This window comes from Lutjanus erythropterus, chromosome 3, assembly GCF_056507025.1.
Source record: "Lutjanus erythropterus isolate fLutEry1 chromosome 3, fLutEry1.hap2, whole genome shotgun sequence".
Classification (NCBI taxonomy): domain Eukaryota; kingdom Metazoa; phylum Chordata; class Actinopteri; order Lutjaniformes; family Lutjanidae; genus Lutjanus; species Lutjanus erythropterus.
In genome coordinates, this window is record NC_139319.1 from 42,424,818 (window position 1) to 42,451,320 (window position 26,503).

A 26,503-nucleotide genomic window follows, 5' to 3' on the forward strand; every position below is an offset into this window, starting at 1 on the left:
TCATCACCTATTCAAATTGTGGACTGTACAATTGATCATATCTCCTGCATATTGCTGAAATAGTTATTACAGGACAATTAAATGTAATGATTAATTTAATCCATGACAATCTGATTCCCTGTGATTTCATTATCATGGCATTAATGCCAAGGTGAAGATGTTTTACTTGGTAAATATATGTTTCAACAGACAAGAAGAAAAGCTAGATTGCTGCAGTCAGAAATGTTTCTAGCAGGCTAGCCGTTAGCTAACTAAAGTCTTTTGTTAGTTTACAAACTAAAGTTAAATTGGCATTTCTTTGACTTTTCAGTACTGCTCTTTCAATGCACCAACATACAGGGCTTTAGGAGACTTGAATGACACCAGACGAGCAGTATGGAAGCCCTTTATGTTTTTATTCTGTTGTTTTTTTATGTTTGAAAACTGGTCACCATTCACTTCCACTGTTTGGGAGATTCTGCAACACTGTTTTCCTGTGAAACTCCAGCAGTGTTTTGTGGACTAAAAAACTAAACTCGACCTTCAATTGGCATGAGGCTGAGTGGATAATGACTGATTTTTTCATAAGATTTAGATTAATTGTTCAGCTCTATTGCAGACTTTTTTTTTTTATTTAGCATCTTAAACTAGCCTCGAGAAACTCAAGACTAGCCAAAAGCCAAGTTTAAAGCAAGATGCCCTGAGCTGTAAAAGTAGGCTATGGCGTACAATTTAGTTGACAAAATATTAAAACTAATTTTTAATTTGGTGTATAAGTTACACATTATTACAACTGCAGAAAGCAAGAATCATTTTAGACATTCGATAATGATGAAAATTACAATGTTAAAGACAGAACTGTTAGCCATCTTCATAGATTCTCTTTGCATTATTATTATTATCAAAGCCACAGGGAGCCACAGAACCATATTACTTCTCACCTCTGCCTCTCCCAAACGAGCTGTCCACAAAATATCCCACGAACAGGCTAAATGTGACCTGTCTCCTGGTGGCGCCCTCTGGCTGAACTTTGTCTGTACCGTCGGTGGTCTACGCAGCTGCCACAGACGTTAGCAGCTAGCCACAGAGACGCGCGTGTCCGCTGACGAAGGCGCCCTGCCGCGCGCGTGGAAGATGTTTGAGCCTCCTCGCGCTCTGTTTGTGTGAGCAGCGTCACAGAGACAGATGACAGCGCTGGAGCTCAGAAGTGGAACAGCGACATGTCACCGCTGCTTTTATGAACGTGGGAAAACACTGCAAACGACCAGCACGTCGACATTAAACGGTACGTACTCCGTACTACAGTGAGGATTGAGGAATGTCACTGGATAATTTAGCTTTAGTGGCGGGTGGCAGCATGCTTAACAGGCGTGTATCTGTCTGTAATTTTGGCCGGTCGGGACACTTTATCGATTTGTACATCCGTCGGATTGACCCTGTTTCAAATCATACTGTGGTCTCGCCTTTAATGCCAGGCGGTGCGTTCATGAGCTCACAGAGAAATGTCTGCCTCCCTGCTGTCCGCTCAGTGCAGAGGGAGGGATGCTCTTCATTGTAAGCAGGGGTGTTGCCTTTCTCCATCAGCTCACTCCAGAAATCACACATCATCCTCAGTTTACTGTTTGTTGTCCCTAACTTTAGCCCAGTCAATCCAAAATGTCAATGTTGTTTTCAACATAATGTAAAGAAACAAACAAACAAAAAACCCCACACATTTTATATGCTGTTTGTTTTCCTCTCTGCATCCCAGATCCCAGACACTGTGCTGTACATACAGTACAATCCTGCCTGCCAAATATATGTGGATAGGGCGAGGAGGGTTACTTTAAAAATGTATTGTGATTACCTCAGTATAAAATATGGTGAAATTGCTTGGCCTAATGTTTTTAGGGGTTCATCATCAATTAACTGGTAGATTATTTTCTCAATTAATTGATTGGTTTGTTGGTCCATAAAATGTCAGAAAATGGTGAAAAATGTTGATCAGTGTTTCCCAAAGTCCAAGACGACGTCCTCAAATGTCTTGTTGTGTCCACAACTCAAAAATGTTCAATTTACTGTCAGAGAGGAGTAAAGAAACCAGAAAATATTCACAAGCTAAAATCAGAAAAATTTGACTTTTTTATTAAAAAATTACTCAAAGCAACTAATTGATTATAAAATAGATTCAGTTGATTAATAATAGATTAATTGTTGTTTGTTATGTTTATTACTTTGTCTAGCTGTTCCTTTCCTTTTTGCTTCCATTTGCAATTTATTTATTTATTGATTGATTGATTTAAAGACAAAGAATGGTGAAATTTCCACCCACTGAAGCATTTTTTTTTTCACTGATAATGAATTGGCAGCTGTCTGTCTGCTGTGCATGTTAATACTGTATATTGTTCTTTGTTTTAAAATTGTAATCCTACTAATAACCCCCATTTTTAACTGTAACCTGATTACATCTCTTTAATCTGTAACTGTAATGGAATCCATTAACCTTTTTTTTTGTGTTCAGATTATGTTATCCTGTTACATGTACTCCCCAAGCCTGTGTCTGGGTCACTGTCAGAAAATAAATCTGTGTGAGAAATGCAAAGGACAGACTCTATCATCTGTCTAGCCAGCTAGCTATCTAAGTATCCATGTATCCAAAAAAACACATGATGACAAAAAAATAAAAAAAACCCCTCTGTACTCATAAAACTAAAACAGTCCTGAATATCTGATTACACTCAGACTTGCTTGGGCTAAAAAAAGGCCGACAGTATCTCTTGTTTTGCATCCTCCCTCTGTCATTCTTTGTCAGTGATTGAATTTGCAATGACATAAATTGTTCATAAATGTCTTTTGGAGGCAGAAGCACCATCACATATTACAGAATCTCAGTGGGATTTCATCCCATATTTCAGTGGTTCCCAGACTTTTTCTGACATGCTCTGAAGCTTGAGATTTGATGGACCTAGCGGCTTTGGGTTGGGTCAGGCCTTATTTCTCACATATTTCACAGGCTCATGTCAAGTTTGGGCTGTATTCTATGTATTTATTTTCATTTTTCACAACAATTTAGCCATCTTAATTCCAATTCTCTTCCTGTCACTGAAAGCTCTACTGTTTGGTGCATAGGGAAGCTCAGTAAGAAAAATGCTATATGCTAATGAGGGTTAGGTTCAGGTCAGTTTTCGGACAGGATTTTGTCGGCGTTGGGCCTCGATGGGCTCAACTTTTCAGGCATGAGTAAAGCGCTAGCATGCCCCCCTTTCAGAATGTGGAAAAAGTTAACACACCCCCATCCCATGAATGGAACTGAATTTTAGTGAAGTGAAGGTTAGAAGGATGGAATCAGCAAACTCTTGTTTGTTTTTCCCCTACACAAATCATATCCATTCAACTTTTGCTGACTTACATTAACAAGTTATTATTTTGAGATACATTTTGAAATACTAAATCTTAATTTTGAGATCATAATTTGGTAAAAAAAAAAAAAGACATTGCAGTGACTTACAGGATCTTCTTTTTTCCCGTCATATTCGCAGAAATGTTCCTCTGTAGATTCAGATGTATGGAGATGAGAGGCTGGCACGGATCTATCTGAACTGATACGCCACAGAACTACAGATAAACATCAGACTTTATGGTCAAAGAAAGTTTCAACTTCTATCCATAGTCACATGTTCTTTCTCTTTAACTCACCCTGAACTCTCTCTCTCTCACTCTCTGCTGAGAAGTCAATTCCTGCATCCATGAGGTCCAGGATACCAATGTTCAGCTGATATATTTGTGTAACGTTTGTATTTTTTGACAGTGCGTACAGTGGATTAGGGTGGCGATGTCCAGAAATGTAATCAAATAGAAATACACGGCTAAGTATGTATGCTTCAAACACACTATTTGTCTGATGTGCCATGTGACCACATCCAGTTATATCTGTAGCAAAGGGACACACTCAAAGACATGGCTAAAAAGACCTGCTGTCTTAGCCTCCTGCTGGCTGCATCCCTCAGCCACACTAATCTCTGTCTGTTTTTGTTGTCTTGTCTCAAAGGGGAGAAGGGCGCAAACCTTCAGAGAGTCTCTCCTCAAAGGCACAGATGTTTGTCTTTTGTCAAAAAAAAAAAACTCTTTAGACTCCTGATCATAAAAACAGACAAAATAGAAACTATTTAACTACACAGCTTCTCGACTGGAGCAATGTGTGACCACATTGAGCACAGACGCGTATGTTAACCTGCAAGCAGAGCAGGCTGCTGCTGCTGCTAGCACTGCTAACATTAGCTACACTGTGTGTCAGGCTGGCAGCTAACGTTAGCTCCAGGTAAACGATGGCATTTACCCACAGATGCTGTGATCCTGTTCCCTCTGAAAAGATGAAGCATTTATGCAATGTTCAGAATGCACTGCGCCACTTCAGCAGCATTTAAGATACTTTTTGGTCATTGAAGAATGTGATTAACAGTTCTTGATACATGCAATATTTTTTTCCGACAGTGTTTAACATTATCAACTAATGAGTTGTGCTCAATTTGACCTGCTTTCTGAACGTTTGCTTACTGTTGGACTTGTTGACTTGTTTAAATTAAATTTGCATTTAATTGGCAGGGAAATTTACTTCAAGAACCTGAACTATTCCTTTAATGGCACTTTAGTGGTGCTAATGAGTGCAAACAAGTGCTGCTCTTTTACCCTCCCTCCCCAGATTTACCTGGATTGAACTCTTTCCAGCCACTGAGCACAATCTAAGCAGCTATTAACATGTCAGCATCTTTTGCTGCATGGATATAATAGACCAGACAGCAAAGTGCGGGACATAGAAAGACATGAAAGGATAGACATGTGAGATTAATGCAGCATTGAGGTGTTGATACACTCTATTCCATCAGACAGAAAATATACCTCAAGCTTGAAGACTGTTTTTGTGTCATAATAGATGCAACACGAAGCCGACATTGGTCAGACCTAACAACCTCAAACATGTGACATGGTGCTGTCTCTGTCTGTTTCCCTCTCTGTCACTGTCTGTCCTCATACTCAGGAGGTCAGTGATGACATCAGCATTTCCCACTTCCTAACCACATCACCATGGCAACAGGAAGAAAAGGTAAGTTTGATACTATCCATGTTCATGTGTGCTTCTGTGTGTGTGTGTGTTACTGTTGACTGGCAGTAGTTTGGTCTAAATACAGTTATGTGTGTCTGTGCTCACTAGAGGGCAGTGCGGCTTTTGTATCCAGGAAACCAGGAAACAGAGGGAAACGTTCCCAAATGGGTCAATGCTAATACAATACAAAACGGAGGGTAGCTGTGTATGCAGATAATTGTATTACATTTCCTCAGTTTTCAGCTTCTTTATACTTTACACATTGAAACTATAGACATGCACTGAAAATAACACTGTAAGAAGTTATATGAGATAAATTCCATTTGAATGCTGCCTCAGTTTGATTTGGCCTGTCAGCTCAGTGCAGCAGGGATTTGCATCCAGGTTACCCACTTCAAGGTGTGTCTCAATTAGGGCTTACTGGAGTTAATCTGCTGTAAAATGCTGGTTAACCACATGTCATGTCCTGTTCTTTACAATAAAGGTCCAGGCTAATCAGTAAGAATTGAACAGCCACTCCAGCACCACCGTCCAGGCTCCTGTTTTTCATTCTTTCCCGGGACAACAATTCTCCTGTGCTTTTCACGACTTGTGACAAAATTTCACACCTTTGTTCTGTTTCATTATTACAACCTGTTTTTGGCACTTTTAGATTCATAGGGTTTATACACGCTGCTGAAGGCCTATAAATCTAAAAGTATACTGCCTGAACAAAAATATAAAATGTACGGCAAAGCACATTTCTGACATTCTGGAAAGAAAAATTCCCATTTCTGATGGAAAGTTTTAACAGAAAAGGCCATACATTTTGTAAAAGCTGCCAGAATTTTCTCTAAGGGGCAACAGGGTCAAAATAAATAAATAAATGTATGATAGAATACTGATGAATATTAGTTTATGCCAGAGATTTAGAAAAGTTCAAGCCAGATGGGCAAATTATTCTGTACTTTTTCTGAGAATTAAAAGTATTTAATATCAAAATGCTGTTGCAGTACACTTAATTTGTTACTTTCATTCTTTAAAAGTCACCAGGGAACACTAAAACTCAGGTTTTTTTCTGGGGGTCCTCTAGATCCCCCAGTTTTGGTCCTGAAATCTGCCCTAATTTGGCTGTCTCAAGGGTGGCAAATATAGTGTTAGTATACTGTAAAACCAAACCACAACACCACAAAAGTCATAGAGGTTGAATACTCTACTACACACGTGTCAAACTCAAGGCCCGTGGGCCAAATGTGGCCCGCCACGTCATTTTATGTGGCCCGCGAGAGCTTAATAGGTCTGATTGTCTTATAATAATTAAGTCAAAAGGGTGCATTGACCATAAACTACATTTCCCATAACGTATGCCGATTATGTTACCCGCGAAGTGACGGCATCCCGCCAATAGATTGCAGTGTTTCCATATCAATGCCATTTTCAACAACACAAGTGGAATTGAGAAATACAAACAATGATCCCAAAATGTCCAGGAAGAGAAAAATTGATGCAGATGGAAGGCTGTTTCAAGAAAGATGAGAAGGCGAATAACATGTCATAACTTGTTATTTTTACTTATTCACTTGGATAGTTTTATCGTTGATTCATGGAGTAATGTGGGTTTCATTACCTGACAAATTAAAAGGATTTATGTTATAACAGAGGAACAAGCAAACATTTTTTTTTACATTTATGCAAATATATATATATATGAAATATTTGTAAGTTGAATGAGTAAAAAAATCAGAGTTATTTAACATTAAGGAGTAGTTGCGTTTATTTTACATTACATTTAGTTACATTTACCTACATTTATACTGTCTTACAGTTGCATCTGACCCTTTGAGGGCAACCATTATGCTGATGTGGCCCTCGGTGAAAATGAGTTTGACACCCCTGCTTTACTATATTGGACTTCCATCATTGGGCAACAGCTAATTTAAATATGATGTAATGTTATTAGAACTCCCAGTAGTACGACTACCTACCAAAATGCTTCAGCTGACTTTGAAATTCAACAGTCAGCACTGAATGGTGGAGAACATTCAGAGATTTCACAAACCACAGAACGTCTTTTTAATATCTAACTGAACTGACTTCTTCGCCACAACAGACGGACACGCAACACTTTTGTGTCAGTGCTGTTTTTGAGTGAGAATCTCACACTTCAGCACAGACACATCTGCGATGCCTGTTTCTGCATTTCTGGTAAAATACTGGTTAGTAGGGACGACTGCAAGTCTCATAAAAACTGTAATTATGTATTTCATTAATCATTTGTACAATAAAAGTAGGTATAATCCATAATAAATGAACAAAGTATTTCTTAATTTAAAAAAATATATATATTTTGATATTTTAATTGGTGTTGAAAAGAGGAAATCTAGAAAGAATTTACAAATGAAATATTCATCCAAAAAGAACATCAAACAGTTAATATTACATGATTTAAAAATACATGAATGAATTTGAAAATAATTGATGGAATTCAAAAATGTGCTTTTCTTTTCCTATTAGCTATTCAGTTTGCTCATTTTGGGCCTTGTGTTGATAAAATAAGGAAAAACAATTTAAATCACATGGGATGTAAGAAGCTCTCTGATTGGTCAGAGAGCTGCACTACCCTAGCGACGTCTTCTAACACACTTTTAATCAAAAATCCATATTTTTCCCTCAGCGTATTTATCCATTTTTGATTTTTTTTTCCATGTGATTTGCAGAGTTTTGGAGATATTGGCCTGAGAAAATACATTTGGAAAATTCCAAACCACTGTGTCTTTCCAAAAATCATGGCCCAGTTACGCAAGATAATCCACAGACCTTGTTGTGAGGAGTTTCATGAGGGAACTATTTTCTGTCTGTGAGAAAGTAGTTCTGTAGATTATACTGCAGACAGAAAGTAGCTCCTACTGCTCACAGCTGCTCACAACGAGGTCTGTGGATTATTTTGATCAAGCAGGTCATGGTTTCAGATTTTTTTAGCACCACAGGACAAGTGCCATTTAGTTCCATTATATTGGAAAGAAGGCAGACACCTCTATGGCTGATACCGCCAAATATATATTTTTAACCTTGGGGTGAACTGTCCCTTTAACAGCAAAATGTTTTATTAGTCTGACAGTGGTTCTTCATAGGTTAGTAGTTGGTTGTAATAGACTCGCTACAGTGGTGTTGTCCAGTAGGAGAGGACATAGTGTAAATTCACCCAGATGTTTCTGTTGAACCACATCTGCTCTCTTTCATCTTCGTTTGCATCTTCAGTCTCCTGCTTGACAGGAATTAATTCAACAATTAAAAAAACACATATCTGTTTTTGCTCTGTAGCGTTATGTTGTTATTTAGCTGTTATATTTCACTACATCTCCAAATTTGTTCCTGCTTTGACTGCTTGATTATTTAAAGCTTGTATTTTCTCTGTGTCACCAGGCTCCACCTCCAAGGCGGGTGGGGTGCGTTTCCCTGACGACGACGAGCCCCCTGGCTCTCCGACACGGAGAGACGACCAGTCAAACCTCTCTACTCTCATCGCTATCCCAGAGAAGGATGGCAGCTACTTGGTCAAGGTGTGTGTGTGTGCGTGTGTGTGTGTGTGTGTACCTAGAACTAAAAGTGTTGCTTCATGGCCCACCAGTGCAGGCACTCATTTATATGTGAATTAGTTGCTCTGTTACAAGCCATTCATCCAATGAGAGGATGTAGAGGTCATGATCAGGGATCCTCTGGAACCCAGATGTCACAGCAATAAGTGCCAATATCAGGCACTTAAAGTGGCCATAACCATTATTTTCACAAGTCACCTAATTTGAGAATCGAGACAAATCATTTCCTGCCAAAAAAGCTTTAAAAATTATTAATACCAACACTCTAATTCCAATTTATTGTGAAAATTTATTCTTTAAGGATTTATATTCATGACATATATGTAATTTATGACATGAAGAATGTTTTAAAATATTATAAAAGCCTTCAACATCTAAAACTGTCAACACTTACTGATAACATTAGTGTAAAAAGTTGCTATTATAGTCATCTTTGTTTTGCAATAGATTTTTTTTTAACATATTGCTAATTAAAGTTGTGTTCCAGACCGCTGTCTCACTTCCTGGTTTCAAAAAAACAAATACCATAGATATATTATAATGAACTACATACTGAATGCAGAGATGACGCCAATTCAGTCCAATGAGAGCTGCTCACCTGGCGCACAAGTCAAAAAAGTCTTTGAGCTGCTGCGTTTACTTTCTGGTTTTACAGTCGACTGAATGTACACCGTAGTGTTTCCCACTGTTGGTGTTGGAGTTCCCACTTGGACCACAGACTTTACAGTGTGATGACATCACAGATTCCTGTCAACACTTTTACAGACGTCTTTTTTACAGTGATGGCCCATGGGGGAAAATGCTTTTTGATCTTGTTATGAATTTCTGCTATAAAATACCACAAGCCACCACTGGAAAAAAATGGTGTCTATTGTCTCTAGACAAATTCATTAAATAATATTGCTATCAGACGTGTCTCAACCATAACACGTCAACTCTATAGTCCTTCTAAATCAAATCTAAATAAGAATTATGGTTTAAAAATGTATATTTTGATTAGCATCAGGAGAAGTCTGGGATACTTTAAACAATAAAATGGCTTCTCACTATGACTGTGCTGTGAATGAAAAAATGTAACATTTTGTCAACTCTGTAAGACGTCACCTCTGTCAGATGGAAAATCTGAGGACGTCAACATTTGATGAAAAATGTACTCACTACCAGGTTGGCTCGTTACGAGGTTTAATAGCCAAGAGTTTGCATAACTGAAGAGTAAAAATCAAAACTCCCTCAAAATACGGTTTGTGATATAAAATGTAATGTTTTGATTACACGGGACTTAACCCACCCCTTCACTCCTCTCTTACTCTCTGCTTTACTCTTTGTCTCTGCTCTGTCATTCTTCTCTCCAGGCTGGTTTCCTGAAGAGCCACCACTGTTATGAGATTGTCTTCACCGTCCCGGATGTCCCCACGCTGGGCAAAGAGCTCTCCTGCCTTCCATGCTCCTCTCCAACTCGGAGGTCCTCCAGCCTCCGGGTCCATCGTGTCAACTCCACAATGGAGGGTGAGTTCAAACAAATGCATTTCCATCTCTTACTTTATGATTTAAAAAGTTAAAGTCAAAAGTAGGATTTGTTGAAGTCTGATCATTGCAGAGCTAATATGATGGGGTCACTGGGGTCTAAGCTGTGGTCTTATCATACAACCACAGCTGTCGCTCAGCTGTGTAAGACTATGCATGTATATTCAAGCAGGTAAAGGGACAAAATGACAGTGTGTGTATCACATACTTGCTAGTGCATACTCCTGGAAGAATCCCTGGTTACCTCACAATCATGAAGATGTAGAATAAAATTGTTGTTATTAGAGACGAGTCGCTTCCGTTGATTCCTCTCGTCACTGTCAGACCTAAAACCACGGCTGTATCTTCCAGTAGTCCCTCCTAGGACGCTGATTAGCTGTACCGCTTCTGTTGCAGACACAAACAGATAACTTGAAGCCTTATTATTTATAAACATCACTCAGTATTTTGATGTCAGGAATATGATTTATTTTACAGACATTTTAGAGAGTACTGTACTACTGAAAGTACCAGATTGATAAGCAGTATCAGTAAAAGTAGCAGTATCTTTTTTCCAAAATTTGAGTTTGACTGTACTGCTGGAGCTGCTGAACTGCACAAGTACTTCCTTACTTCCCAGACATAGTTGTCAGAAGTAACATTACATAAGAAGTTCCTGTAAAAATAAAAAAAAAAATGTAATTGTACTTTTACTTTGGCGACGTCCCTAGATTCTTGTATACAGTGTCAGCCGGGTGTGTGGTCCATGTGCTCTGTGGGTTTATCAGTCACTGTCAGGTATAGGGCTGGGATTTTAAATTGTAATCCTGTTAATAATCCCCATTTTTCTCAAATGTATCTGTTTTTGTCTAACTATAATGGAATACATTTACCTTTTGTATCCTAATAATGTAAATCCTTGTCCTTGCTTGAGTCAAAATTTGTCAAACTGTTGTAAACCTCCTGCTCCTGCTCAGTCTCCACAGTCAGAGAACCAGAGAGGCTGAATGAAGCTGTACATCAAATATATATAACATGCAGCTTAGAGGATGTTTTGATGCTCAGCTGAGTGAGCAGCATCCTGCACTGCCAAATAATGTTTCAAAGTACTTCTGAAGCACAAGGAGAAAATACACCTGCTGTCATGTATACATAAGCATCAGTATATACTGATATATGTATATACTTCCTTTCCTCCTCAATGTCAAAGTGTTTAGATTGATGTGACCCCTTACATGCAACTGAATTAAAAAGGTTACACAGAATGACAAATAGTGTAAATGAATGTATTTGTAGCCTAACAATCTTGTTTCCCCACTTTAGGAGGAGTCAAAGTAACATGTGAGTACAGGACTCACCAGGAGGGGGTGCTGCAGGAGGAGATCACTCTGGTAACGAAGGGGAGAAAGGACAGCAGTCTGAAGGTCAGACTCCAGGCCAGGGTCATTGGTATGTGCTCGCGGACACACACACACACGCACACACACACACACACACACACAAAATTAAGTAGTCAAAGCAGACACTGTTACATCAGTCAAACTGCAACTTTTAAGTGCTGTTGCTAACACACAGCAAAATGTTTTTTTCAAAGATGTATAATTAATTTTTATTTTCTGAGATGTTTCTGGAGCTGTTTCACCACCACCTACAATTCAGTCAGAGACATTTCCTGTTCATCCATTTGGCTGGATGTGAATTTAGGGCTCCCAGGTTGTGTCCTTGGCTTTCACAATAAAAACAAATCCTGGCAGCTGATTAGACTCAACGGGTGATTTAGATTTAAAAATACTGCACATTTCTGATTTTTCTCCCACTGCCCGCCTGCATTTAGTTTATCTGCATTCTGACTTCAATGGGTTTAACTACTTCTGTCTCTTGTCCAGTGTGAGCACGCTACAGACTCAAAACCTGAGTGGAGTTTGTGTCGTGTTTGGAACTGGGACAGAGCTGCTGCCATGATGCAAGACACAAAGCACAGCTGTTCTCCCTGTCAATAATACTAATAAAACAGCTCCAGGAAGATCTCAGAAAACTAAAATATGAAGTCTTTGAAAAAACATGTAAGTCTCTCCAAGGGCGCACGTTTACTGACATCTGTCAGAGCACAACTTAAATAGATTCCTGTTCATACAATATTATATTTTTCTACACTCACAGAAAAACCGTGGTATGAAATGGAGAGGCAACAACATTAGATAATATTTATAATATAATATAATATAATATAATATAATATAATATAATGTAATATAATATAATATAATATAATATAATATAATATAATATAATATAATATAATATAATGTAATATAATATAATATAATATAATATCTTCTTCAATTTTGTCACTTTCCTTGTTGTCCAGCTCCTTGTGTCTTTTCATCTGTCTTTCTTTCTCCATGCTGTTTTCCTCTCCTCTTCTTTTCTTTACTTGGGGACTGGTCAGTCATTAACCATGAATCCAAAGTTTCATTCTCTCCAAATATATTAAAATTGATATTGGAAAAATATTCCTTTTTTTTCTGATGGAGCAACAGAAAAAAGTTTCTTGGCACGGGGTGTAGATGCCTTTCTGCAGATTGGTATGACAAGATGTGATCCGCCAGAGTCGATCAGAATGGCGTCCATAGCAACGGTCTGCTATTCATAGCAACAGTCTGCTATACAGAAATAATAGACCTTAGAATGCCTGTAATTGACCAATCAGAATCAAGCATTTCATAATGCTGTGTGATAAAATAGTATAATGCCATAAAATCAAAACAAGTACTGGACAGAGACTGTGTTGACTCTGACTGAAACTGATACTGGACAAATAACACGAGCGCAAACACTGTGTTTTATTCCCTCTCTGTCCCCTTTGCTCTCTCCCCCCGTCTCTCCGTCTGTGCAGACCCACATCATGGGACTCCCATGCTGCTGGAGGGGGTGAGGTGCCTGGGAGCTCAGAAAGATGCCCACACAAAGCACAGCAGCGACCGTAAGAGGATATGATAAAGAGATACACACATATAATGTGTATGAACATCTGTACACCCAGTTGAGCGACTGGGTCGGAGTGGTAGGATGGAAACATCAAAATGTGTTCCTCTGCTTTATTTGACTGAGGTCAGTGATGCTACTGTTTGCTGTTATGGCTTTCCAAAATATCTGTTGGAAAAGAACCAGTCGGTCAAATGCTGTAATTAAAATGGACGCGTTTTCACAACAATCAAAACTGCAGAGTCATATGAAAATATTTGCTTGATAATGAGGCAAGAGAGCATAAATACCAGTGGCCTGCAGCTCTGGATGGACATATGACTGCTGTCCAATTTAGATAGCCATGAAGCCTCTGTAGCTGGAGGTACAGCAAACCAGCACTCAACACTAGCCAGCTCACACACACACACATTACACACACACACACACACGCATGTTTACTTAAGTCATTTTTGGGGATACAACATGGTAAAAAGGATGGTATGTCTTTGTACTTTGAAAACCTCTTTTTTATTTGATTTTATTATCTACCTGGTAATACTTAATATATATACTTGTATACTTAATACTGCATCTACTCCTGGAGAGTCCAACAGAGACTCCAGCAGACCAACAGGTAGAACTGACCCTTTAACCTCAGGTCCATGATAAAAATTTAAATGCAACACTTTTGTTTTTGCTCCAGTTGTTCAGACTTCCTCTGTGCACACAAAAGGTTTAATTTCTCTCACTTCTTCTTTGCCGAGATAATCGATCCACCTGACAGGTGTGTAGGGCTGGTTATCCTTTAAGAACATTAAGATACCAGTACCAATACCAATACCCAGAACCCTCTCAGTGATACTGAGACCAGTGGAAAACTTCATTAGATACCTTTTTTTGAAAGTTCTTCGTCATGGAGAACATTTACAGTGATTGGCTCCAAGCAAAACCATATAAATAGTCTGGCTAGTTTTAGGTCTGGCTACCAAAAGGAAGTTGAGGGCAATGTTTGACTGTGGGAGTTTCTGTGCTACTTGGTGCTGGGTTATTTCAATCAGTATGTTCTTTTGGTATTGAGTATCAATACCCAGCCCTTCAGGTGTGACATATCAAGATGCAGATTATTGCACAGGTGTGTCTTGGACTGGTCACAATAAAGGGACAGGTGTTGATTTACACTCTATGCTATGCTCTATGCTCTATGGCTGTTTCCACATTTTTTCCCAGGAGTGCAAAGTCACTCCCTGCGCTGCTCTGCCTCTGATTTGCTTACCCTCATATTCTTACACTAACCCTACCAATCACTCCCCTCGACCTGTCCTTTTCTTTCTGGTCTTTTTTAGGATATTGGCTGGTTGATAGCAATCATCTCTCTTTTTTGACTCATTTTTTTAAAACTACTAGTCCATCGACAGTACTACAATATATATGAATTGTATATGTATGATTTATGACAGGATTTATGCCATGTTTTGTGGTGCTTTCAGTCCACAAGAGGTGCTCGGCCTCTCAGTGGGTTTGCTCCCAGACTGCAGGGGTCACTGTTGGCCACTGTCTTGATCAGTAGCATTTACAGGATGAATGTTTCAGATTTGTGCACATGCTCCATGATGATGTATGACGGTATGAAATGTGGGAACGACAACATTATGCAGACCTACGTTGCCAGTGTGTTGGGCCACAACAGTAGAGATTTAAAAACTATATCTTCAAACCTAACCTTAACCTAATTAAAGGTATAATCAGCACACTCCCTTTCAATTATCACTTACCCTGCAGCTCTCTGCCTGTATTTCCTTACTTTTTCTCATTGTTTCGCTGTGCTCGGGACGTTTCACCAACCCACAATGTTGGTATTTGACGTCCTAATGCATTTACGAACAGCTTGGACAAATCCTACGACTCCAAATGTGTACCCAAAAATAACCTAAGTCATGCTTACAGACACACACACACACTAAGCCACTGGAAAAATAAAAGGCATGCTTAGCACCACACATGTAGTAAAAGACTGTAAAGTAACTGCAAATAAATCGATTATCATTTCACAGCAGCTCAACCAAGAAAAACTCACACTGTCCTCTGTTCCTTAACTATGTGCACCACCATCCATCAAAACACAGAACAGTCAGTTGTTTATGATTTGCATTAAGAAAAACAGTAGATCTGCAAAATGTTAATAGTACAATAATTAAAGGAATAGTTAGGATTATTTGAAGTGTCATCTCTTTTAAACAACCACCATTGCAGATAAAAGTGCATCTGTCATGATTCAGGCAGAAATCCTGTTTATGTTCGAGGTCATATTAAAGTTTTATTCACATGATATTAAGTCAAGTTTGCAGACTGTCTCTGTTGTATAACACATATCCCTAGTTTTCACAGACATTATATCAGCTAGCAGGGAAACACACCATCACCTTGGATAAATGATGGATTTTTCTTGATTGTTGAAAACATTGGGGACAACTCAACAAAATATATAACAACCGTTTTTAGTCACTTTAATGCAGAAATGTTGCGTATCATAGCTTTAAACTGATTTTTTTAGGTGGCTAAAATGCACTTCTCCAAACTGGTGTCACATTGATCATGTATTGTACATAATAGACTGACTATACATAGGTTTCATGAATGTTGCTGATCTCTTCTCTGTTAACTTAAATGGCTTCAAAACGAGAGCCACTGGACCCGCAGTCACTCATGTTTCTTCTCTTAAGTCGACTACCTGCAGACAGTAACAGACATTCATAACAAGACAAATCTCAGAGTAGAAGCGGCTAAAATCTGAGATGTAGTTTGCAGGCTTTGTGCAGGATGATACATTTACTGCTGCCACCAAATATTTTACTGATTGCACCTTACAATTGCACCAGTACAATTCTCAGTGCACTATTAGCATTTCATCTGATGGTAACCGATTCAACTTTAGTGACGACAGTTTAGCTGGGGTCACTCCTTCAAGTGCACTTTGACAGCATTGGTACTAGTTTGCAATAAGAACCACTGCAGCAGCTTTCTGAACCGACCCACACATCTGCCATCACACTTTACTGTCAGACAACAAAAATGTCTTTTACTCCTGTATTTTAAAGAGCCGTCCACACCAAGGACTATAACTGTGACAATATCAAGAAATATATCATTTAAAAAATCAGTGGGATGTTTTTCAGGCCGATTTGATGAATGATAGAAACACTCACAGCAAATCAAAATGAATAAAAGATGCTATACAACAGAGGTTGTGCTAGACTTTTTCATTGTCTGTCATTTTTACTGACAGGGTCATAAAAATCCCATCATAATCTATTTTTACCTGTCACTTTAATTTTTAAAATGATAATAATTACATATTCAATAGCATTTAATTTTCATTCATTTTTAATTAATATTCAGTCCGAACAAGCTGAACAGAGAATCCACACCATACCTCTTTTATCAACACCATCATCGTTATTGGGCTTTTTGAAGAAACTTCAGCTGCTGACACTCAGCTGCCGTGACACTAGGTGCGTTCGAGATGATCCAGGCCTGCGCAGAATTGATCAGCGGTAATCGCCGCATAGTGCATGCTGGTTAGATTTGTGTCCCGACTTGATCCCGACTTGCTCTGACATCATGCACATGTGGGCAACAATAAGCTCACGAGATCGAGGCGGCCAGTTTGTAGAGCCAGATGCCGCAGCTGCCCTCCACCGACTGCAAACGCCTGGCTGTCACCTGATTGACAAGCTGACAGGCTCTGATTGGCTCTTAATTTTGACAACAAACACCACGTGTTGTATAAAATACTAATTTTCTGTGTAATTGTAATATTTAATGCTGGACATATCAGTCTTCTGTTGTGCAATTTTGTGTCTGATAATAATAAAGGTTATATATATATATATATATGACTTATCAAAAGAACAGTTTAGTGTTTTACAAGGCAGATAAAAGAACAGATGTTACAAGCGTCAAAAGGAGGATCTCTTCTATTTTAACTTCAATCAACGATCAAGAACACACTTTATTTCTTCAGCTATGAACATGATCTGCAGACTACAGGTAACCTACAGGTGATCTAACAGGATGTTCGCGTCTCTTCCTCTACTCTCTCGTAAGTCTGTTGAAAACTGTCCGACTTGACTGTAGCTTTTAGTCCCCACCTCCTGCTGTGGCCGCCTGATCTCGTCTACTCTGCAGTTCATCTCGAACGAACCTAATAGCTAATTAATATGCTCACTCGCCACCAAGTGGTCAGGGGTGTGAATTGCAACCTGTCAAAATGACAGATGACCTTCAGATTTTTCCGTCACCGTTTTAAAAAAACGGTCAATGATGGAAAATGTTAACGTGACCCCTGGTATACAACTTAAATGCTTATATAGGCTACAAATTAGGGCTGGGCGATATGGACAAAATCAAATATCTTTTTCACACTAGCAGGCTGAAATTTGGGGAACTTAAGGGGGCGTGGCAATGGGAGTGGCCTATCACAGAAAGGTGCACAACTTTTAAAAGAATTCATGCAAGATTTAGTGGAGCAGTTGGTCATGAATCAGAGGACAGATAATTAACTGTTTGTCATGTCAACTGACAAAAAAGTGGGCGTGGCAGTGAGAGTGGCCTGTAACAAAAACGTGCATATTTTTTAAATGGATTGATGTAACATGACCAAATTCATGGACTGACTATTTTAGTGGTGTGTTAGTCCCACCCAAATACTTTTTGCCACCACCCCCCCATAGCCTATTCCCCATGGCTGTTTTTTTTGTTTCTCTGCGTAAAATTGTCGGCATCCATCTCAGTTTCCGACACAGCTGGAGCGCATGGCGAGCGCTTGGCACCGCTGTTCGCATGACGTTATCGTTCATCGGTGTTGGTGCTCACATCATTATTGTTGTACAGTTATTGTTCTTGGTGTGGACGGCCCTTCTATAGCCATAAATGAAAAAAAGATGAGATCATGAGGATTTCCCATATACCCACTCTGTTGTATATATTTTCAACTGTAGCTGGTAATTAAGACTGTATAATATGGGACAATGCATTTGAAAATATTAAATAGATTGATGCTGTTAAAATATGTTTAATGTTTCATTAATGTGTCCAAACACCACCTTACCTTTCTTTTTACTTACTGTGGTGTAAAACACAGATAATTCAATTATTTATTTATTTATTTTTAATGATTATTAACATGATTAATATTATTATTTTTCTGCATATATTTTATAATAAGGAATACTTTGCATTTCCTGTTTGTGGAAAAAAAAACATCTGCCTTAAGCATCTTTTCTGTTGACATCAGCGTAGCCTTCTTCATGTGTATTATGACAGCTTACATCAGCATCTGATCCAATAATATGTGAAGTATGAGTTGTTTTAGATTCACTGTTATCGCTGAAACAGAGAAAGAGATTGTGAAGTTATTCTCCTCTACTTGCATGATTTATACTGCATCGTATGAGGTGTAACCAAAGGTTCAGTCCTGACCAAATAATTCAGACAGGCCAGGTGAATGATGAGCCTTTGTGTGTCAAAAGTGTCGAATGTTTGTTTGTTTGTTACTCTACTGTGTTTATTACATTGTAACTTCAGAAAAAGGAAGCTGCAGCCAATCATGTTACAGTTATTTAACACAGGAATGGACCAAGTTTTTCGTATATTTTGTGATTTGAACTAAAATAATGTGTGTATTCTTGGTAGATCATTAGCTCCATGCTAACATTTTAGCATACAACCTGTTGAGTGTGTGGCAGCGGGACTCGTGAGATCACAAGATCACGTGAGAATCCATCTCGCCAGGCTACAACCAATCTCTTTGCATCCACACCAGAGGTGGTGTGAGCCAATCAGCGTCCTCGGAGGGACTACTGTCAGCTGTCATGGAAATTTACTGCTATTGGATCATGACATCCCCACTGCTGCTAACGAAATTTCTAAACTTACTAAATCTAAGATACTCATTTTTTTTCACTAATCATGTTCATTGGCACTAGAATTTGAAGAACACAGGGAGATATCAATAACTGCTGTTTGATCAGATGATTTTCATGTATAAACAAGACAGATTTATGATATATTGATACAAACAGATTGTTTGACATTATTCAGACCACAAACAGGCTGCAAGATTTTTAGTGGCATTTCAAAGCACAGTATTTCTCACAAAAGTCACAGTCGGATATTTTTTCTCAAGTTGTTTAATGACAGTTGAGGCTTGTAGTCTTTATAGTAACACTTCCTCGTACCATTTATTGTTACTCAACATAAATGTCTACTGAAGTGTAGGATGCCTGTGATCTACCGAAGACACAATAATGACCAAACATGATGAACAAATTCAAATTTCTGTTCATTCAAACATTGTTGATTGTGGATGTGCGCCCTGCAGTGTGTGCTCATGTGGTGCTTTGTTGTCTGACTTTGACCTGCCACCATGTAGTGTGTCTCCTTATGCACTTTTGTCCATCAGGACTGTACCATATGTCCGTTTACCTGAATGTAAATAAAGTATCCTCTCAAGTGTGTGTACTGTACGTGATTATATTGCCTCTCTTGTCTCCTGATCCTTCCTGTGAACTTGCAATGTTTTGTTCATTTACTGCTATAAATGTAACACTAACTTTTAAAGGGACAGTTCACCCCAGTAGCAAAAATACATATTTTTTCTCTGGCCTGTGGAGATGTTTATCCATCTAGATCGTTGTGGCGTGAATTGTAGAGTTTTGGAGTTATCAGCTGTAGAGTTGTCTGCCTTCTGTCCGATATAGTGGGACTTAAGGCACTAGTCCATTATACATTTGAGAAACTCAACAGCAATGTCTCTTTCCTGGTTACTCAAAATAATCCACAGTCCTTGTTGTGAGCATTTTGACGTGGGAACTACTTTCTTTTTGCGGTAGAATCTACTAGAACTACTTTAGAGTCTATTTCTTTCTTATAGAAAGAAATCGGTGTCGATGTGATATGAACTTTCTTTGATTATGAAGCCTGATGTTACTGAAGTATTCTGTTGTTTACACTGCAGACTGGAATCTCTGTTAACAGTGACAATCAGAATACTTTTGTCTCTAACATCTGTATTTTAATTGCGCTACTGTTCAGCTGTTCTGTCTGTCCAGAAGTTCATTTCTGCCAGTAATGGAAAAAAAAAGATCTTGTAAATCATTATAATGAGAAGAAAAAATAAACAACTTTATACCATTTTCTGCATATCACATTTATATGTTGAATAGCTTTATGATATGATGGGGCAATGACCCTGTGCAAAGCAAAGTGCTGCAAAAGCACTGCTGTGGTACTCCATACTCATTAATAATACTCATTGTGCTCTCAAAAGAATACAAGTGTCCCAACCAGCTTTGATGACTTTCTGCCAATGATGGTTGTGAATTTTGAATAATGACAATCTGCTAATAGGCCAGAAAAGGTGGACATATTTCACATTAATCATGAGATTAATACTGCTGATTAATGATACACCTGCAGTCAGCAAGGTCTTGAGCCTAAGGTCAGAGATATACTTGCTTTTAACTATGCGTTCGCATACGTACCCTATGCTTCATGGCTGCCTCACGTATCCTGTGTCCATTTGGAGCGATGGTTGTGCGCGTCCTCAGAAATGAACCCTACTGTGTTTCCTTTGAAGCAGTCACAATCGTGTTGGGTGGTGCTAAAAGCCCAGAATGTAGTGACGCTGCTCCTGCAGAACAGTGACAGAGGGGAACTTATGTGAGTAACACATTAATAGGATTACATCATTTGGATTAAAAAAACTGTATTCCATTACAGTTAAAAAGGGAAAAAAAAGACGTGATTACAAATAAATTGAATAAAATTGGGATTACTAGAAGGATTGTAATTTTAAAATTGAAGCCTGTGTAAACCTGCTTCCACAGCCGCTTTTACACAGAAAATCAGACGTGTTAGTTACTGCATTTGCTCTGTGTGAGATTTGTTGTTAGTGTTACTGGATTACTGAAGTGTTATTTTGTTATTTACTAGTTAATCACCATTAGCATCTTTAGAACTCCACTAGTCAAGCCAACAATGTGTAAATATAACCATTTGCTCACCCAAGATGTGTGTGTACATGTGTGTACTTTGGTCTTAACACATGCAAATATATTTCATTACAATTTAAATGATTTTGAGATATTCTGAGGAGTTTTCTTCCCTCATCACTTTAAAGCTCAGTTAAAAACGCTCCTCTGTGGAAGGATATTACCTTTTAAAAAGACTCTACTTTCATTTCCTCAAAACAAACACACCCAGCTACATGGAAATTAGCCTGTAGGGCAAAGTGTGCTCTCTCTTCTGTTTGATTGTTTCCTCTGGAATGCAGAGAGAGTGAAGTGATAAATATCCATCTATTTTTTTTATGTGAGTTGCAGAATTTTGGAGATCTCATGTCTGCCTTCTCTCCAGTATAATGGAACTAGAATTGGCTCAGCTTGCGATGCTCAAAGCACCAAAATATTAAAAAAAAAATCAAACCCAGTGTCTCTTTCCAGAAATCATGACTTGGTTACTGAAGATGATCCACAGACCTTGATTTGAGCAGTTTGATGAAAGAACTACTTTCTCTCTGTAGTAGAAACTGCTCATAACAGTTCAAAAAGAGCTCAAAGTTCACTTCACAGAGATTAAAATGAACTAGTTCATTTTCATAGTTCACTTTTTTAAAATTTTGAATTAAGTCCCAAAAATGAACGAGGTCACATTCATTTCTTCCTTCTTTTCTTGTTAAGTTGAAATAGAACTTCCTCCTACCAAAGAGTCTACATGACATTATACTAAATGGTGCACAATATTCATGTTTTTGTATTTATAAAGTTAATTTTAACTTAGTTCAAATAATTATAACCTTATAGAATAGTAGCCCAATCTTCTGAAAAACAAAAATAGACATTAGATACTACAGCAGTAATGTGATTACTCTGAGGTGTGCTTTTATTTGAGACACAGTATATTAATATGACTTATTTTTTCAGTGTTTCAACTGCCCCCAACCACTGTAACATTACCTCCATCAAGGGGGCGGTGGTAACATCCTGACCTCTTCCATTAATTTGAATGTTACAGTCTTGTCCTTATTGGTGACGATGTATCAAGTGTATTATTAATAAGTGCACATATCTTCATTACTCATATCAAAAGATGACTACTGTATTTCAAATAATCTGTGAATGATGAAGGAAATTTATTTTTAAATGTTAGAATTGTCCTGAATCTCCGTATCTCAAACTACTGAGTTATTATCTCAAATTTATGAGAAACTTTCTGAAAATAATGACTGAATCTAAAAATATTGAGTTAGCATTTTAAATAATGACCTAGTATGTAAGTCATTTGCCATTTTGATGAAGTTTATCATTTTAATGATTTACACCAGGGCTGTTCAATTACAAATTCAGTTAGATAAGTTTATCTTTGCCAGACATTTTCAGTGGCTGGTGAGCAGCAGGTAATGACAAACTTTAAACCAACACAAATTAATGTAATAAAAAACACACTATGTTTATTCCTTGTTTCCATTTTAAATGTGGTCACATTTGACACAAGCACATCAAAAAGTGCATTAAAAACAAAAGCGCTGTAATTTAGCAGAACCTGAGATAGCAGCAGCAATACATTTTTTTCCACTTTTGAAATGAAAAAAACAAAACAAAAGCAAAACATGTTGGACACACCTGACCCAGGCACATCTCAAAGTACATTTAACAGAGTCAAAAAAAAAGAACTATCAATGCTATCAGTGCGCAGACCCACAACAAAAGCACAACAGTAATGAACACACATACGTCTCCTGCTGAAGGAACATAAATACATCTGTTTAAAATCACCACATGTGATTAGGCATGACTTTACTAGACATCCCACATTATGTTGATATGTAGACTACAGTTACCCTGCTGACTTTCTTAGTGGGAGAAGTGACATTTTTTGTTCTGAACTCGAGCAGTGTCTTCCTTCCACAGTTTGATTTATTTGATGATCTAAATAAATAAAACTGTGACCCATGTATTGCTCACAGCCCAGTCTTTGGGAATGGCTGGTCTAAACCACTAGACTAATTGAACACTGACTCTAACACTAATTTAATTTAATCATGGTGAAGTATTTTGCTGCTGATCAGAACAGTACAGCAATATTGTAAAATGGTGAGTCATTATGGCGCCTCTTATTCCTTTAGAAGAATAGAAAGAGTTCAACATGGAGTCTGAACATGCTGAGGCCTGAAGCTCTAAAATACAAACTGGCTTTGGGCCACTTCAGTGTTCAAGTCGTGCAAGAGAGCACAATATTTCTGAAAATGTACATTTTGTTTCCATTACTAACATGTTTTTGTCAAAAATACAAACAGTATCTTGACATTTTATTCATCAGTTATCTGTGCATCGGACACAAACTCAACAACTCTTCTGTCATTTTGAACTGGTCATTAATAACTGATGAAAATGATGAGCTGAGCTTGTTGCTTTTGTCTGTTTTGTCTGTTCTCAGCCCAAATAAACACCCATCCTACACACCCCCACTCCCCACACTGCTGCACAATCCTACAGCAAAACACTGCAGCGCCTGATTCAGTGTGAACGCACACTAGAGGTGAAGCTAAAGCATCTGGATTGCCCCCTGGTGGTCGGCTGCAGTACAGCTCATTAATCCTGCCTCCCCAGTGTTAATGGGTGGGACATTGGCCAAACTAAAACAACACATAAATGTTGCATTGTCATTTTTGATATTTCTTATCATGCTAATGTTTGTTAAAGTGTTAATTTTTCTGTTCAGTTTGGTCTTAATTAGTCATTTGATGCTATAAAACAGGGTTTCATGCCAAGATTGACCGCTGAGTCTTCACAGCTATGTCCTTCACTGAGGGCCTGAGGATATCCAGTGTTGGCTTTGGTGTGATTTGGAAACTCAATAAAGATTGAATGAACAGGCAAATAGAGCAGCAGGCTTCATGTCTCTGCAGACTGAGTCAAACATGTCTTCATCTACATCTGCAGGAGTCTCTGTCTGCTCCAAAATACTGTTGAAAATGTAATGAGACACTGGACCAGAGACAGTCAGACTGAAGCTTCTCACGCTGCAGTAACAGCTAATAGTCAGAACTATCCAACCACATGCAGCTGCTGTCAGACTGTCCATGTCCACAGAGAAACACTGGAAACACAGAGAGGCTGTGACTCTCACTAGAAGAACATCTGTGGCCTTTTTGACTCCAACTCAAGAATAGGGGCTGAGGAGGTGGACTGTCCGCCTCTGATCAGAGGGCATCAATATTCTTTTTAAAAATGATAAATCTGATGATGTAGATCAGTCCCAAAGAGTCGTTCCTAACTCAGTATTACTCTCACAAGGCTAAGGATGATTGAAAAAAGTGGATGGTGTTTTGAGCCATTTTCAACCTATGAAATGCTGATTTTTATAAATCTATTAAAAAATATCATATTTACATCAGCACTGATGTGTCTGATCACAGTACAGTAATATCATTCAGTCTACAGCTCAAAAACTGAGCTTGATTTGTGCACATTGTTCCTTTATTGTGCACGCTGTGTTGATGAATTAAGTTCTAAGGACAGAAAACACTTGGTTAGAGGAAGACAAAGATCATAGATCATAAAATGATCATTCATCTAGATATGACTTCTTGTCAGGTCCTGCTGCTCCTGATGGTCAGTCTGGGTGTGTCTACTGTTACACTGTCTACTAAAAATAACAAACTGCATGTATTTCACTGAGATGGATGAATAATGAACACAGAGGACGTTAGCTGTGTGGTCCAGAAGTTTTATTGATGCTGCTGACAGCTGATATGGTTGAAAGAGTGATGGTATAAAGACACAGAACTGAGAAGTGTTTCTCTGAACCTGTGTGAAAGCACACATGTACACATGTACACATCTGGACCAGTACACAGTACAGTAAAAACAAGTAATTATCTTTCATACATTTGTTGTAACAGCATGACAGCAGACAATGTGGTAACATGTTTTTAAAAAGCCTTTTGGTACCATGAAGGAAATCTAAAATAAATCTGTGTTGAGTGATAATTCAAAGAGAATCTGCTGACACACGTTACTACAACTGAAAATAGATATTTTACAGTGACATGAAACTTTGTTTCACCAACACCTTTCAGAACCCATTCAAACTATCCACTACAGAGAATATATTAAAAACCCCACATACACACAGTCCCATATGCATCGTGTGTAAAGATAAATGTTAACAGTGGCTGATCTTTACTACTGTCACACCAAACTGCAAATTCTGTCACTGTAAAAGGTCAAATGAACTGAATATTAAGGTGCATCTACTGTATATTAGTCTGTTTGAAGGGGGAAAACTGATATGAGGTTTTCCCCTGTGCAGACAGAAGATCTGATTCACAACACAAAAGATTTTAAAATCAAACACCCAAGAAAGTGTGTTCAGAGCCCAGAGTAGTCCTAAACCTAGAGGGAGTTTAAAAAGAAAAAGTCAAAGAGCAAAGCATCAATTAAAGTAACTTCAGTATCTGCTTAATCAAAATATTAAAAGATGCCAAGGTAAAGGAATCCTTGACTTTTCCTTTGGACAAAGCAGGGGGATAGAAGACAAAGAGAAAAGAGGGATTGAAGTCCCTTTCACTTTCATCAGTCTTCCTCTGCTTCCCCGCCTCATATGGCTTCATTCATTGCTGTCAAACTTCCTGCCAAAACACACAAGAAAAAAACAACATGCACATCAGTCCAGGACGTACAAGCATGAGGACACACAGGGAAAACACCAAATAATTCAAATAAACATAAACATGGACGAAGATGAAATGATTCTCTCACTGTATTTTCAAGTCATCTCTCTGTTTCCCAGCCCTGATCAACTTTCACATGTTGTGTAAGTTGTAAACACAAAGAAGTGTCTGTGAGAGAAACAAAGTGATGTGTGGTTTTTGACTTGCCTGACAGGACTGACATCGTTAGAGACAGACAATCACAGCAGACACACGTGGAACTATTTCTCAGGTTTAGAGACGTGACCAGATCTCTCCTTTAATTTGATCAACCAGGAAAACTCTGGCATGTCATGGAGCACTTTGGCTGCCCTCAAAAATGTGTCATTATCAGCCGCCTCCTGCACATCATGACTGCTGCTGTAAAAATGAGGACAGGTGGTCCAGAGAAGTTGTGTCACAGCTTCAGTTACAGTCACTGTTTACCTAACTTGAACTAGTGCTATGTAACAGACATTTGAATTTTTACTTTTTTTTTTCAAAATAAATGACAAAAAAGTTTTCTACTATTCTAAAATTGTCCCTGTTGTACTGTAAAGCTACCAAACGGTGAATTTTGTTTACCCCTAACAGCTGGACACATGTGGATAAGTCGGGGTGATACAGCTGAAAAATTTATCGTAATAT

General features: G+C 38.3%; 1 protein-coding gene across 1 annotated transcript; it reads left to right on the forward strand.

Annotated features, from left to right (window-relative positions):
- Nucleotides 1-1,120: 1,120 nt before the first annotated feature.
- adisspa (adipose secreted signaling protein a) lies at nt 1,121-13,357 on the forward strand. The gene is made up of 6 exons (XM_084747055.1): nt 1,121-1,264; nt 4,994-5,059; nt 8,462-8,598; nt 9,987-10,140; nt 11,461-11,586; nt 13,034-13,357. The coding sequence occupies exons 2-6, from the start codon at nt 5,041-5,043 to the stop codon at nt 13,132-13,134; spliced, it is 537 nt and encodes a 178-aa protein (XP_084603181.1). The 5' UTR covers nt 1,121-1,264; nt 4,994-5,040; the 3' UTR covers nt 13,135-13,357.
- Nucleotides 13,358-26,503: the final 13,146 nt, after the last annotated feature.

What these genes read in the sequence shown, in the direction of transcription:
- adisspa (XM_084747055.1), top strand. An exon ending in ATGGCAGCTACTTGGTCAAG is followed by an intron (nt 8,599 to 9,986) that starts GTGTGTGTGTGT and finishes TCTTCTCTCCAG; the next exon opens with GCTGGTTTCCTGAAGAGCCA. An exon ending in ACTCCAGGCCAGGGTCATTG is followed by an intron (nt 11,587 to 13,033) that starts GTATGTGCTCGC and finishes CCGTCTGTGCAG; the next exon opens with ACCCACATCATGGGACTCCC.